Source organism: Pan paniscus, chromosome 18 (assembly GCF_029289425.2).
Source record: "Pan paniscus chromosome 18, NHGRI_mPanPan1-v2.0_pri, whole genome shotgun sequence".
NCBI lineage: Eukaryota > Metazoa > Chordata > Mammalia > Primates > Hominidae > Pan > Pan paniscus.
This window is the reverse complement of record NC_073267.2, coordinates 19733994-19747442: the sequence shown is the minus strand read 5'-3', so window position 1 is coordinate 19747442 and position 13449 is coordinate 19733994. Positions and strand designations below refer to the sequence as shown.

The 13449-nt window shown below is 47.9% G+C and overlaps 1 protein-coding gene across 4 annotated transcripts in view; it reads left to right on the top strand.

The window, feature by feature from the left end:
• The window catches only part of LOC117976207 (BOS complex subunit NOMO1), a 62738-nt gene extending 55027 nt beyond the window's left edge, over positions 1-7711 (top strand). For 3 of the 4 annotated variants that reach the window (XM_055100283.2, XM_063598467.1, XM_055100284.2), the window contains 3 exons: positions 580-699; positions 6552-6644; positions 7068-7711. In XM_055100283.2, the coding sequence (XP_054956258.2) occupies positions 580-699; positions 6552-6644; positions 7068-7199 (345 nt within the window). In that variant the 3' untranslated portion in view covers positions 7200-7711. The remainder of the gene's footprint in view (positions 1-579; positions 700-6551; positions 6645-7067) is intronic. The other variant, XM_055100285.2, reaches the window with a different exon arrangement.
• Positions 7712-13449: the final 5738 nt, after the last annotated feature.

Sequence of the window (13449 nt, the reverse complement as noted above, 5' to 3'; positions counted from 1 at the left end):
TGCAATGTGCATGGTGCCTGGCAGCTGGTCGGTGCTCAGCACACAGAGCTGTGACGGGCCTCATGCAATGTGCATGGTGCCTGGCAGCTGGTCGGTGCTCAGCACACAGAGCTGTGGCTGCCCCTGGTGCCGTTCCAGGGATGCTGTATTTTTAGGATTTGCCAGCTTACGAGCCTCTCAAGCATCGTCCCTTAGAAGTCAGCCTCGTTGTGGATCCTCAGTTGTATCACGTACCTCCCTCATCAGAATTGGCTCATAATAATTTTTTGTGTTTCATAAAGTCAGATCCTCAGAGGACCGTAATTGTCAAGGTTGAGTACTCATAAAAAGGCTGCAGGCTCTGACAGCCTTATCAGAAGCCACAGTCTCAGAGACACTGGGGACACATGCCCGCCACTGATGGAATAGCCCGCTGAGGTTGATACTTTGAAGGCAGCAACCTTGTTTTGGATGTGTAGTCTTGGGGATTTCTTTAAAAACATAAAGTTCTTTACATCACAGCCATACGTTAGGTTTTAGTTTTCATTTGCCTTGCCAGAGCTGTCCTTATAAAAATAACTTCTTCCCATGTGTGCACAGAACTATGTTGTGCTTCTGGACTCCACACTCCCCAGATCCCAGTATGACTACATCTTGCCTCAAGTTTCTTTCACCGCAGTGGGCTACCATAAACACATCACCTTGATTTTTAATCCCACGGTAAGTAAAAGAGGGAGTTAAAAAAAAATCCATGGGCTGGGTTTGGTGGCTCACGCCTGTAATCCCAGCACTTTGGGAGGCCAAGGCTGGTGGATCTCTTGAGCCCAGGAGTTTCAGACCAGCCTGGGCAATATGGTAAAACCCCAACTCTACAAAAAATACAAAAATTAACCGGGCGTGGTGGAACGCACCTATAGTCCCGGCTACTCAGGAGGCTGAGGTGGGAGGATCACTTGAGCCTGGGAGGTTGAGGCCTCGATGAGCCATGATCATGCCCCTGCACTCCAGCTTGGGTAACAGAGTGAGACCCTTTCTCCAGAAGAAACAAAACAAAACAAAACAAAACCAAACAATCCATGGGGTGGCGAAAGAAGGCACGTCCATACAACCTGTGCTCCAGATCGCAGGTTGCAGGGCAGATATTTAAAGGGCTCCTGGCATTGGGTCACTTTCTCATTCTGCCTTCTGGATTCTGGGCTTCTCCAGATTGTTTTTAGCTTTTCTGAGCACTGATGCCTGCGATTCCCTTTGAGGAGGAAACTGGTAATAAGAGCAGTGTAATTGTTTAGATCGGTGGCTCAGGAATGATTATGGGGTAGGAGGGACACCACTATCGCTGGTGTGGCGTGTGCTCCTCCATGAGGGAGCACATGGTACATGGCCACGCAAACCTCTAGAACCAACTGCTACTTTACAGGAAATAGGGAGGACCCAGGAGCACGCAAATGACTCCACAGGGATGCAGGACAACCACCTGGAGCCTGATTTGTTTGACAAATAAATTGCAAGGAAAAAAAAAACCAACAACAGATGGACAGAATACCTGTGGGTTAAAAGAAACTTAACTTATCGCTTAATTCATTGCAATATGTGGCCCTTACTATTTGCAACATGTGTATCTGTTGCATACGGTCTGTCCTGTATCCGATAGGCTGGAACAGTGGAACAAACAAAACATACACGTATCTTTTACCTTCTTGACAAAATTGTTTAGTGATTCCTAAAGCTCAGATGCAGTATTGTCACCTGATGATTAAACAGACACATCAGCAATAGCAAAAACAGAGTCCAGGGCTCAGCCTCAGGACTGCTGATTCTGAACTTGACGGGGTGAAAGTGTAGCACAGGAGTCTGCATTAAAAACAAAAATCTGGCCTCATAGCTACTGTGTTGGTTGTTGCTTCTAGGCCTTTTCAGTGGGCAGAATAAGAACTTTATTGTTTTCAAAAAATGTAACTGTAAGTGGAACAATATCTTCCGATCCTCCTTTTTCCTTTTTTGATAACGTCACAGCATTCCTCTGTGTGGATATACCGTATGTCTTAGGCCATTTGGGCTGCTATTTTGTATCTTAGACTGGGTAACTTATAAACAACAAACATTTATTTCTTACAGTACTAGAGGCTGGGAAGTCCAAGATCAAGGCATTGGCAGATTTGGGGTCTGGCGAGGACTTCCTGTCTGCTTCATAGATGGTGCCACCTAGCTGTGTCCCCACAAGGCGGAAAGGGGCAAACAAGTTCCCTCAGGCCACTCTTACGGGGCATTAATCCCTGACTTAATCACCTCCTAAAAAGGGTGTCCTCTTGACACTATCACATTATGGATTAGGGTTCAACCTATGAATTATGTAGGCACAGACACATTCAGATCCTGGCACTACATGTAGGATATTCAGTTAGCCCCTGGTTGAGGGGCGTTTGTGTTGTTACTGGTTTTCTGCTATTACACATAACCCTTTAATGAATTGCCTTACGCATGCATGTTTTTGAGTGTTTGTCAGTCTCTCTTTGGAATAGACTCCCAGAAGTGGAATTGCTGAGTCAAAGGGTAAATGCATACGGAATTTTGATTGATACGGCCACTTCCCTTCCATGGGGGTTTTACTGTTTTGTATTCCCGCCAGCAGTGAATGAGTACCCTTTTTTCCCCAACAGAGTATTTTGTCAAATTTTTCAATTTTTGCGGGCTTATAGATGAGAAGTGATATTATCTCAGTGTACTTTTAATTTGCATTTCTCTCTTTTCATGTGGTTAAGAGCCATTTGTATTTTCTGTGAACTATTTAACCTGTTTTTCTATAGAATTTTTGGTCTTTTTCAACCATTTTCAGCTCTTTGTATACTAGGAATATTAACCCTTTGTAATGTTTGTTGTACATATTTTTCCCAATTTGTCATTTATCTTTTCACTTGGCTTCTGCTAAGATTTACTTTATTTCTATGTTAAATGTGTTGATTTTTTCTTATTGCTTCTGGATTTTAGAGTCATAGGAAGGTTTTCTTCATTCCCAGCTTTTATAAAGGAATTCATCATGTTTTTTTCAGGGGGACTTTTATAGTTTCTGTTTTTACATTTAAATCTCTCTATCCATTTGGAGTTTTTCCTGGTATAGATGTGAAGTTTGGCTCCAGATTGTCTTTTTCCACATGCTATCCAGTTACCATTTCATGCTTTTCAAACGCCATCTTGCATGGAAGGTGGACAGGAATTACCTTTCATTTAGAGATGAGAAGATGGGAACCTAGAAGGAGATGTGAGCAGCCCAAGGTCACCAGCTCACACGGAGCAGTGCTAGGGCTTGAGCAGAGCTCTGCTGCTGATTCCGGGCTTCTGTGAAGAGTGGTTCATGCTCAGTGAGCCTGTAAATATGATCTTACCTGAACAAGAGAGTTTTTCTCATGACCCACGAGGAAACACTTCCTTGTTACTCACAGTAGAGACCTGGTTAGAAAGTGCCAGAGAGGGCTAGGTGTGGTGGCTCACGCCTGTAATCCCAGCATTTTAGGAGGCTGAAGTGGGCAGATCATTTGAGGTCAGGAGTTCGAGACCAGCCTGGGCAATGTGGTGAAAGTGAAACCCCATCTCTGCTAACAATACAAAAATTAGCCAGGCGTGGTAGCACGCACCTGTAATCCCAGCTACTCGAGAGGCTGGGGCAGGAGAATTGTGAACCTGGGATGCAGAGTTTGTAGTGAGCTAAGATAGCCCCAGTGCACTCCAGCCTGGGCGACAGAGCAAGACTCTGTCTCAAAAAAAAAAAAAAAGAAAGTTCCAGAAAGATAAGCATATAAAAGAACCACTTACTGCAAGACTCTGTCTCAAAAAAAAAAAAAAAAAAAGTGCCAGAAAGATAAGCATATACAAGAACCACTTACCTTTGCTTGGGGCTGCATTGTGGCTCCAGTTGCTGGGAGAGGCTTCTGTGAAGGCCGTTGATAGCTGCAGGCAGTGACATTCTCAGGGGCCCCTAGCAGACAACTCATCCAGGTTCAGGGACACACCTGGGAGCCAGTGGCAGGAATGTAGAGACACTACTTGGTGGTGGCCTAGCAGCCCAGCCTCGTAGCTGCTGCCTGTCACTTCTGAGAATGTAAGAAACTGTGCCCCGGTGTGTGATGTTCCCCTTCCTGTATACATATGTAACTAACCTGCACATTGTGCACATGTATCCTAAAACTTAAAGTATAATTTAAAAAAAAAAAGCTGTGCCTGCTGGGGCTTGGATTCCCGAGCAGGGCCAAGTGTTGAATGAAGAGAGCGCCCACTCTGTGCCACCCCGTACAGGGCCCTCACAGGTTGATCCTCACAACAAGCCTTTGAGCAGGTGTGCCATTCCTCCCATTTTCACAGAAGCCCAGAAAGATTGAGTCACTTACTGAGTGTTAGCAGAACCAGGACTCAAGTGAGGCGGTTTGTCTCAAGCCACATGGTTTCCACCTCGTTCTGCCCTCCGCGTGATGAGTGGCTCAGCATTGCACGTTCACGGGGGCTTTGTAAGCACATTGGTTTCCTTCTTTGTTGATGTGACTGCCCACACCCTTGCGACTGGATTTTACTCAGTATTCCGTGCCCTGCTGAGCATTTCACATACTCCTTTCATCAAGTTTCACAGCATCCACCCCCAGTGGGTGTTGTTCATATGATCTCCATGTCATAGTTGAGTAAACTGAGTCTCAACGTGGTTGCCTGAGTTTACCCAGTGAGGCCTGGGACCTGAGCCTAGACTGAATCACTCTAATTCCTGCTGAATTAAACTTTTATTTATTTATTCATTATTATTTTTTTCTGAGACAGAGTCTTGCTTTGTTGCCCCTGCTGGAGTGCAGTGGCACGATGTTGGCCCACTGCAACCTCTGCCTCCCAGGTTCAAGTGATTCTCACCTCCTGAATAGCTGGAATTACAGGCATGCATCACCACTTCTGGCTAATTTTGTATTTTTATAGAGATGGGGTTTCACCATGCTGGCCAGGCTGTTCTCAAACTCCTGACCTCAGGTGATCTGCCCACCTCGGCCTCCCAAAGTGCTGGGATTACAGGCGTGAGCCACTGCTCCTGGCCTGAATTAAACTTTTAAGTAAGTGTTTACTTCAGTGGAAAAATGGGTTGAGATCTAAGAGATGTCCAAAGATACAGGAGTAGGCAGTTGGAGATGGAAATCTGTTCCTGCCCTTATTCTTTCATTTATGAAAGGGCATCCCAGGTACAGTGGCCCCCACAGTCACTCTCTAGCCCAGCAGTTCTCGGATGGGTTGGTTGCAGGACCCCTTTATACTGTTAAAAATTATTGAGGATTTTAAAGAGTTTGAGTTTGCATGGATTATCTCTGTGTATATTTATCATAATAGTAATTAAAACTGAGATGTTGAAAACGCAAGAACTCACAAGCTACACATTCCATTAGCTGTGGGCGTGATGACATCAGGGTGCGTAGCCTCTGGAAAAGTCCACTGTGCGCTTGCGAATGAATGAGGGCAGAAAAGGCACATCACATCTTACTATTGGCTGAAAATAGCTGTGGCCTCGGGAACCTCTGAGAGAGGAGTCCCGGTACCCTACACTGAGAACATTGCTCTGGCTCATTAACTTGTTTTTATCATTATTGGGAAGTTCTCCTTCCATTTATTTGCTTCCTTTATGAGAGTAGAGTGGGCCAATGGGATATAGGTTCACTTGATGGATTAGAACGCAGCATTTCAGGGGCTTTAGCAAGATGGAAATGTCTGTCTCATGTCAAGTGTCCAGGAGTGACCAGTGCAGAGATAGTCTGGTAGCTCCAAGGCGTCAGGGGACCCAGGCCCCTTCTGTCTCATTGCGCTGTTCCAGTGCATTGCTTTTCTCCAAAATGGGGCAATTGGCCAAATGCTGTCCGCCCAGCAAAAGGGAGGGCACACCACTTCCCTAGGGTCCAGCCAGGGTGTGGCACTTACCGCTTCTGTTCCTGTACCATTGGCCAGAATTTAGTTCCAGGGCTGCGCCTGCTGCAGGGGAGGCTGGGAAAGGTGATCTGTATTGTCGGTGGCCCAGATAAAAGTTGGGGGTTCTATTGGGAGAAAGGGAGAGTGGCCACAGGGATGCTAGTAGCAGTGCCTGCTTTGCTTCCTCACTAGACCGTACTGGCTGGGAATAGCTGCCCATCACTGTGTGCCCTGGGTCTAGAACTGTATTCTTGACACATCCTTGTAGGACTAAGTCCCTGCATGTTGCTGGGACTCAACAAACTGACACCCAATTGCTTTTCAACCACCAAGACTCTCTGATAGCTGCATCTCTTCATTTCCTCAGTTGGGAGGAGGGTCCAGAGGCTGAGGAATGCCTTGTCATTGGAATCTCTTTGTCCCTGAGTTTCAGAAGCAAATAGTGAAGCTTTGGGCAGAAGAGGATTCATGGGAAAATATATCCAAATCACTTTGGTTCCTTCCTTTGGATAGAAGGAATTTGGATCATGAGGGCCCCTGGGTGTCCTCGAGTGGCCACTTTGGAAGGCTGGGTGGGTGGTGGCTGTGGCATTGTGGATGATGGACAAGCATGTGGCCTTGGTGAGGAGTGATGGGGCTCTCGGTGTTTGCAGAGGAAGCTGCCTGAACAGGACATCGCACAAGGATCCTACATTGCCCTGCCATTGACGCTGCTGGTTCTGCTGGCCGGTTACAACCATGACAAGGTAGGAAATCCAGAGGCCTCAGGAGATGGCGGGCATGTCAGGGAGAGCGAGTCCTCACAGCTGCAGGAGTGATAGCAGAGGGATGTCCAGGGTCACAGAAATCACATTTCAGGGTCGGGAGGGCCTGTGAAGGCCTCAAGTCCAGACTTAGGTCTCCTTTCAAGGCTGTAAACTTCTGTAACATCTCCTAATCCTTAAACCTGGAACACCTCTAGGGACATGTTAGGCCCGGAGAGAGGCCAGCCCATCCCTGGGGACTCATTAGGAAGAGGCCTGCCTCGTTTGAACTGAAACCCACCCATTAGCACGTGGCAGCTGCTGATCATGTCTGAAGAAGGTGTGTTGAGAAGTGAGGCTCCGCTGTTCATCTGGCAGAAGCCTCCTCTTTGTACCCCTCTCTCTCACACTTTCTCTCTTTTCCAGCTCATTCCTTTGCTGCTGCAGTTGACAAGCCGGCTACAGGGAGTCCGCGCGCTCGGCCAGGCAGCCTCTGACAATAGCGGCCCAGAAGATGCAAAGAGACAAGCCAAGAAACAGAAGACAAGGCGGACGTGAGGAGGAAGGGGACAGTTGGAGTCTCACTTGGGACAGGCCACAGCCAGGGGTCTGGCCACCACCCACCCGTGGGATAAAAGCCAAAAGCATGCGTCAGCTAACTTCAGCCTGTGCTGCTGGGCCCGCACCCCATGTCCCTTGTCACTGTGGCATCCTGCACCCATCCTCACCCCTCCGTAGAGCCCGTCGTGCAATGCAGTGAATGGACCCTCCTGTCACTCTGCTGAACAGAATTTATTTTCTGAGTCAAATATAATTTATTATTATTTTTGTCAAAGAAGTATTTAAGCTGTGCTGTGGTGTGAGAATGTCATTCTTGATCTTCAGCCTTCATTTGCAAGAAGAGTTCCAGTTGACGTGGTGTTTGGTTCCATGGCGGGGTACCCTAGGGATTCATCTGTTTTCTTCACTTCCCTTTGCATCTGAGATCCTGCTGGAAACCACAGCAACCTCTATCCACTATTAGGAGGTAAAAATCAATAAAATGGCCCATTCATTTGTGTTGTAGCTCATCATAGATGTATTTCTTGGATGACATGCGCGTAACCCCCGGGGGTCTTCAGTTGAGCCAAATGTAGAGCAAGTCAGAGTCCTGAGTGAAGCTGGCTGGGGCAGGAAAAACACGAGCTCAGCCGACATGGTCCCCAGCAGCTTTTGGCGTCAGTGATAGAGAAATCGGAGATAGTGGAGGTTGTGGCAAATTGAAGTGTGCCCACCACGTCTAAGGGAAGCTTAGGGACTCAGCTCTGGCTCACCCCTGCTGTGCAGAAATGTGCGTTCATTTTTCTAGAGAAGCCAGAAAAACAAAGATTTACGTGAAGTTTTCCCAATTTTAAACATTAGCCACAAATGCAGTGTTTTTTTAAAAAAACCACACACTTTGGCCAAACAAAATGCGTACGTCGGCCGGGTGAGGGTTAAAGGTTGCCGGCTTGCATCAGAGATCCAGAGGAAGTCACAGCATTTTAACAGCTAAACTTAATCCTCACAGGAAGTCATCAAGTGAATTAAGTGATATTGAAGGAGGGGACACATTCATCCATCCGACATTTATTGAGTGCCACATAGGACAGGCATGGGTATGTGAGGATGAGTAGGGTAGACAACACTCTACAGCGAGCTGGAAGAGGCCAGGGAGGCCCCGTCTGCCTTGTTCTTCGTACCCCAATGCTTGGCACGTGGTGGGCATTCAGTAAGGAATGAATGAACGCACGCACAGAGGAACGAATAGATGGGCGCACAGCGTGTTCCCCCACAGCACATGGCCCATCACTGGGTAGAAGGCAAGTCAGTAAGTAGACAGGGGTAATGCAGGGAGCCGAGGGCCTCCAGGTGGAGGAACATGGAGGGCCACAGGAGCACAGAGCAGAGTTCTCATTCCACTGGAGAGCTTAGGGAACTTTCTGGATGTGATGCGTGAGCAGAGTCCGAAAGGACAAAGAACGGAGAGAGGGAAAACAAGGTGGAAGTTCTTGTTAGGTGCCACTGCCACCCCAGGGGGTCAGCTTGGGGGACTCCCTGGCTCTTGGGGGCCAACCGCAGAGCTGCCCTGTTCCCACCTATCAGCTAGCTTGGTGTTGGCACCGTGGAAGGAAAGTGAACAGTGTTGGAGATCCGGAACAGATGTGATATTAATACAGAATCCACTTCTTGGAGTGTTTTCCAACTCTTATTCCAAGTGGACACCCAGAAACATCCCTTTTAAATGTTAATGGGGTTTTTATTGACGGTATAAAGGTTAAGAGCTTGCGAAAGATACAATTGTCAATACACTCCATCCAGTTCCGGAGGCCGCCAGTAAGTGGCAGTCTTTCCCTGTCGCTGGCTGCAGGTCACCCTTGGCCTCGGTGGAACTTGTGTGGGTCATTCTCAGTCCATTTGAAAGTTGGGCCTGTTCGGTTGTGTATAATTTTCTGTTCATCATTTTTCTGGCAATCTCAGGACAGAACTCCTCTGATCTTCCTGTGAGAAGTAAACATTAATGTTATTAGATTTTTTTTTTTTTTTTTCAGTTTCGCTCTTGTGGCCCAGGCTGGAGTGCAGTGGCGTGATCTCGGCTCACTGCAACCTCTGCCTCCCGGTTTCAAGCGATTTCCTGCCTCAGCCTCCCGAGTAGCTGGGATTACAGGTGCCCACCACCACGCTCGCCTAATTTTTTGTATTTTTAGTCGATACGGGGTTTCACCATGTTGCCCAGGCTGGTCTTGAACTCCCTACCTCAGGTGATTCATCAACCTTGGCCTCCCAAAGTGCTGGGATTATAGGCGTGAGCCACCACACCCGGGCTGTTATTAGACTTGGAATGGGACAAAAGTCATATGAGACAGACTTGTTTGCTGAGGTATTTAAAAAACAAAATGGTCTAAGATGGCAGGTTCTTGGGGAACTCTGCTCTGTGCACATTTCTGCCTATTAAAGTGGCCGTAAAAACAACCATAAATCCTTGATGAGGACACCTCAGGAGCTTTAGGACAGTGCCATTCTTTTTTAATTAAAAGCTTTTTATTTGATTTGATTTTTCTGTAGAGACAGGGTCTCGGCTATGTTGACCAGGCTGGTCTTGAACTCTTGGCCTTAAGTGATCCTTCTGCCTCAACCTCCCAAAGTGCTGAGATTATAGGCATGAGTCACCACACCTGGCCAGGGCAGTGCCATTCTAAGGCAACGACTTCACCTCGGTCTTCTTTTCTGGGGTTACAGGAGATGGGAAGGGCCGAAGGTAGCATGAGAACATGTGTGTGTGTGTGTTTGTGTGTGTGTGTGTTTGTGTGTGTGTGTGTGTTTGTGCATGTGTATGTGGAAGGACTGGTGAGATGGCTGGAGGAAGAGGCAGTCCTTCTGCTTAACTCTAATGGCCTAAATGTGAGAAACAAAGATTCAGGAAATAAGGAAAAAGCAAATGAGTGATTGCCTCTCTGGATCAAGCACACCAGCAGGCACAACCAGCCTTTCTTGAGCTACTGTGTGCCGGGCGCTGTGCCGTGCCCTTGCATGCATGTGGATGCTTCATGAGTTCATGAAGTAGGTATGCTTCCAGCCCTATTTTTCAGAGAAAGAAACTGAGGCTGAACAATCTTGCAGCTGTCAAGTGGCAGAGCAGGGGTTTGGACCCAGGTCCAAGAGTTCTTAACCACCATGTTTTCCTGCCCTTGATGTATGAAATGAGATGATGTAGTCACATGCCAGCTTGTCTAGGGATGACTCAGAGGTTTAGAGATGGATGTCACGTGGATGTTGTACAGGAGAGGCAGGTATAAGCTGTAGTAAAGTTAGGAAAGGCACAGTGACGTGGAGCACTGTGTGCAGTGGACGAGGTCATGGCTGGGGGTGAGAATGGTGGAGGACCTTCGATTATTTCATCAGCGTTGTTTCTGTAACCAAAGAGCTGCATGACCAAACCCTGAGATCTAGTTCCTTAATAGGAACAATTATTAGGCATGATTCCCTTTACTTAAAAGCAGGGGCCGTCCTAAGGGAGGAGTTGGAAAGAGTTTGGGGGATAAGGTTTGCTTGGTTGCCTTCTGTTTAGGCTGATGTTCAGTGGGGGTCAAAGGCTGTGTGTCCAGTCCCTGGCATGTGGCGGGTGTTTGTGGTACACAGCCAGCCTCAGGATGGCCCCCAGGGATGCACACTGCCTTTGTGTGTGGTCCCCTCCCACACTGAATTAGGCTGGCTCTGTGCGACCAGTGGGAAGTGGTGGAAGTGAGTGATGATGTGTGACTTCTCGGGCTAGGTCATAACAGGCATTGCACTTTGGCTCTCGGGAAGCCAACTGCCTTGCGTGAGGGTGCTCAGGCAGCCTCGTGGGGAGGGGTGAGGCCCCTGGCCCCCAGCATGTACAGCTTGCCACCATGTGAGTGAGCCAGCTTGGAAGCGAATTTCCCCACCCCGGTCAAGCCTTCTGGTGAGTGCAGCTGCAGATGACATCCGACTTCCACCACTCAAGAGACCCCAGGTCAGTGCTGCCCAGCTGAGCTCTTCCCAGGTTCTTTATGTCCCCCGAAAATGAGCTGTTTTAATTTTAGAAAACTTAAAAACACAGTGACAATGAAGCACAGATATGCGTTACACACAGTCCCAAATCAGTAATGACTTCAAGCTGTGTCCTCTCTTTCCAAGAAAGACAAAGCAGAGAACAAAGTTCAATCTACAGTGTCTTCCCAAATTCTTGACCCACGGGATCTGTGAATATCTTATACGACTGAATTAAGCCTCTAAGTTTTGGGGTAACTCATGCAACATTAGGTAACTGGAATAGTGCTCAATAAATGTCTGTCACATGAATGGGCAGTGACCATGGATGCATTTCTAGTTGTGTATTAGTTAAGGCTCTCTTGGTTTCAAGTAACAGAAATCCAACTCCAACTAGCTTGAGCAAAATGGGGCATTCCTCTGGTCAAGTAACGGAGAAATCCAGGAGTCTCTGGCTTCATGCATAGCGGGACCCAGTCTCAATTTCCACCTCCTGGCTCTGCTTCCCTTGATGCCAACTTTCAGGAATCAGCTTTCTGAAAGACCACTCTGCTAGAAACAGACAGGCCCATCCTTTCAACCAGGTCCAGGACTGTTTGCTCAGTCACTGCTCTCAGAGGCAGGGGCAGAGGCAGATGCCGGGCACACATCCACAGAAGTGGAGATGGCAGGAAACTGAGAGTGGAGTGCTGGAAAGCTGGCTTTTGCCTATGGGTTCTGCTTCTGACATCATCCGGCAATGTCAGGCTTTACATTGCCCCCATCTGCAGACCCAGCAGAAGGACAGCTTCCATCCCACCACATCACATGCCAGTCCTGGGGCGGGGGAAGGACTTATGGGCAACCTTTGCAGAATCACTGGGGCCTGGCCGCACATGAGCCATGCCCACGCTCATGTGACAGGCGGCCCCTGTGCCTGGGGTGCTGTATTACCCAGAGGAATAAGTGATCCTGGGTGGGCAAAAGCAACAGAAGAGAAGTCAGCTCCACTTCCTTCCAAAACTTGAGAAGGCCTGGTCAAAATCACCCTCCAGGCCCAGTGTGGTGGCTCATGCCTGTAATCCCAGCACTTTGGGAGGTTGAGATGGGCAGATCATGAGGTCAAGAGATCGAGACCATCCTGGCCAATATGGTGAAACCCCGTCTCTACTAAAAATACAAAAATTAGCTAGGCGTGGTGGTGGGCGCCTGTAGTCCCAGCCACTCGATAGGCTGACAGGAGAATCACTTGATCCAGGGAGTCGGAGGTTGCAGTGAGCCGAGATCGCACCATTGCACTCTAGCCTGGCGACAGAGTGAGACTAAAAAAAAAAAAAAAAAAAAAAAGAAAAAAATCAGCCTCCATTTTTGGCTTTCTCTTTCATTAGAAAAATGAACCTGACTTTATGACCATGACAATGAAATGCCTAGAGAAGGGAGCACTCATTTTCCAGTGGTCCTACTGTGTGCTGGGGTGGCGAGACTCTTCCTGCCCTGGAACTTGCTGAGGTCAGGAGGGAAGATATGATATGACTGCCTTCCTCTGTACTTTTTCAGTGGGGGCAGGTGTTTATGCTTGATGATACAATGGTGAGATCTTGGTTGGAATATGAACTTTTCTTTTCTTTTTTTTTTTTTAGATGGGTTCTTGTTCTGTTCCCCAGGCTGGAGTACAATGGCACCATCACAGCTCACTGCAGCCTTGATCTCCCAGGGTCAAGGGATCATCGTGCCTCAGCCTGCTGAGTAGCTGGGACTACAGGAGTGTACCACCACACCTGGCTAATTTTTTTTTTTTTTAATCTTTGTAGAGATGAGCTCTCACTAGGTTGCCCAGGCTGGTCTTGAACTCCTGAGCTCAAGCAATCCTCCCACCTTGGGCTCCCTAAGTGTTGGGATTACAGGCAAGAGTCACCACGCCCAGCCAGGATCACAGACGTTTGAATTACACTCCTTCTGCTGTGCCTTACAGCAGTAGAAGGGGTGAAATTTAAACGTCTGTGATCCTGGGGTTATTGAAGATGCCACCCATCTACATATTCTTTCAGATGCACAATATTTCACTGTGTGAATGAAACAGCAGCCCTTCTTACGTGTGCTTTTTGGAATTTGAAGATTTTGTAAGATAAGATGAATGCATTGGAACAAGTGATCCTCAATTCTGTGCAGTCTGTGCCTCCGGAGACTGGCGGCTGCCCCTCCCTGTCTAGTCTTGCAAGAGAGGCAGCTGGCAAGAGGACAGAAGCCGGCAGCTGCTGCATTTTCATCCTGTTTCTGCTCTTGGAGCTGAGGGGGAGAG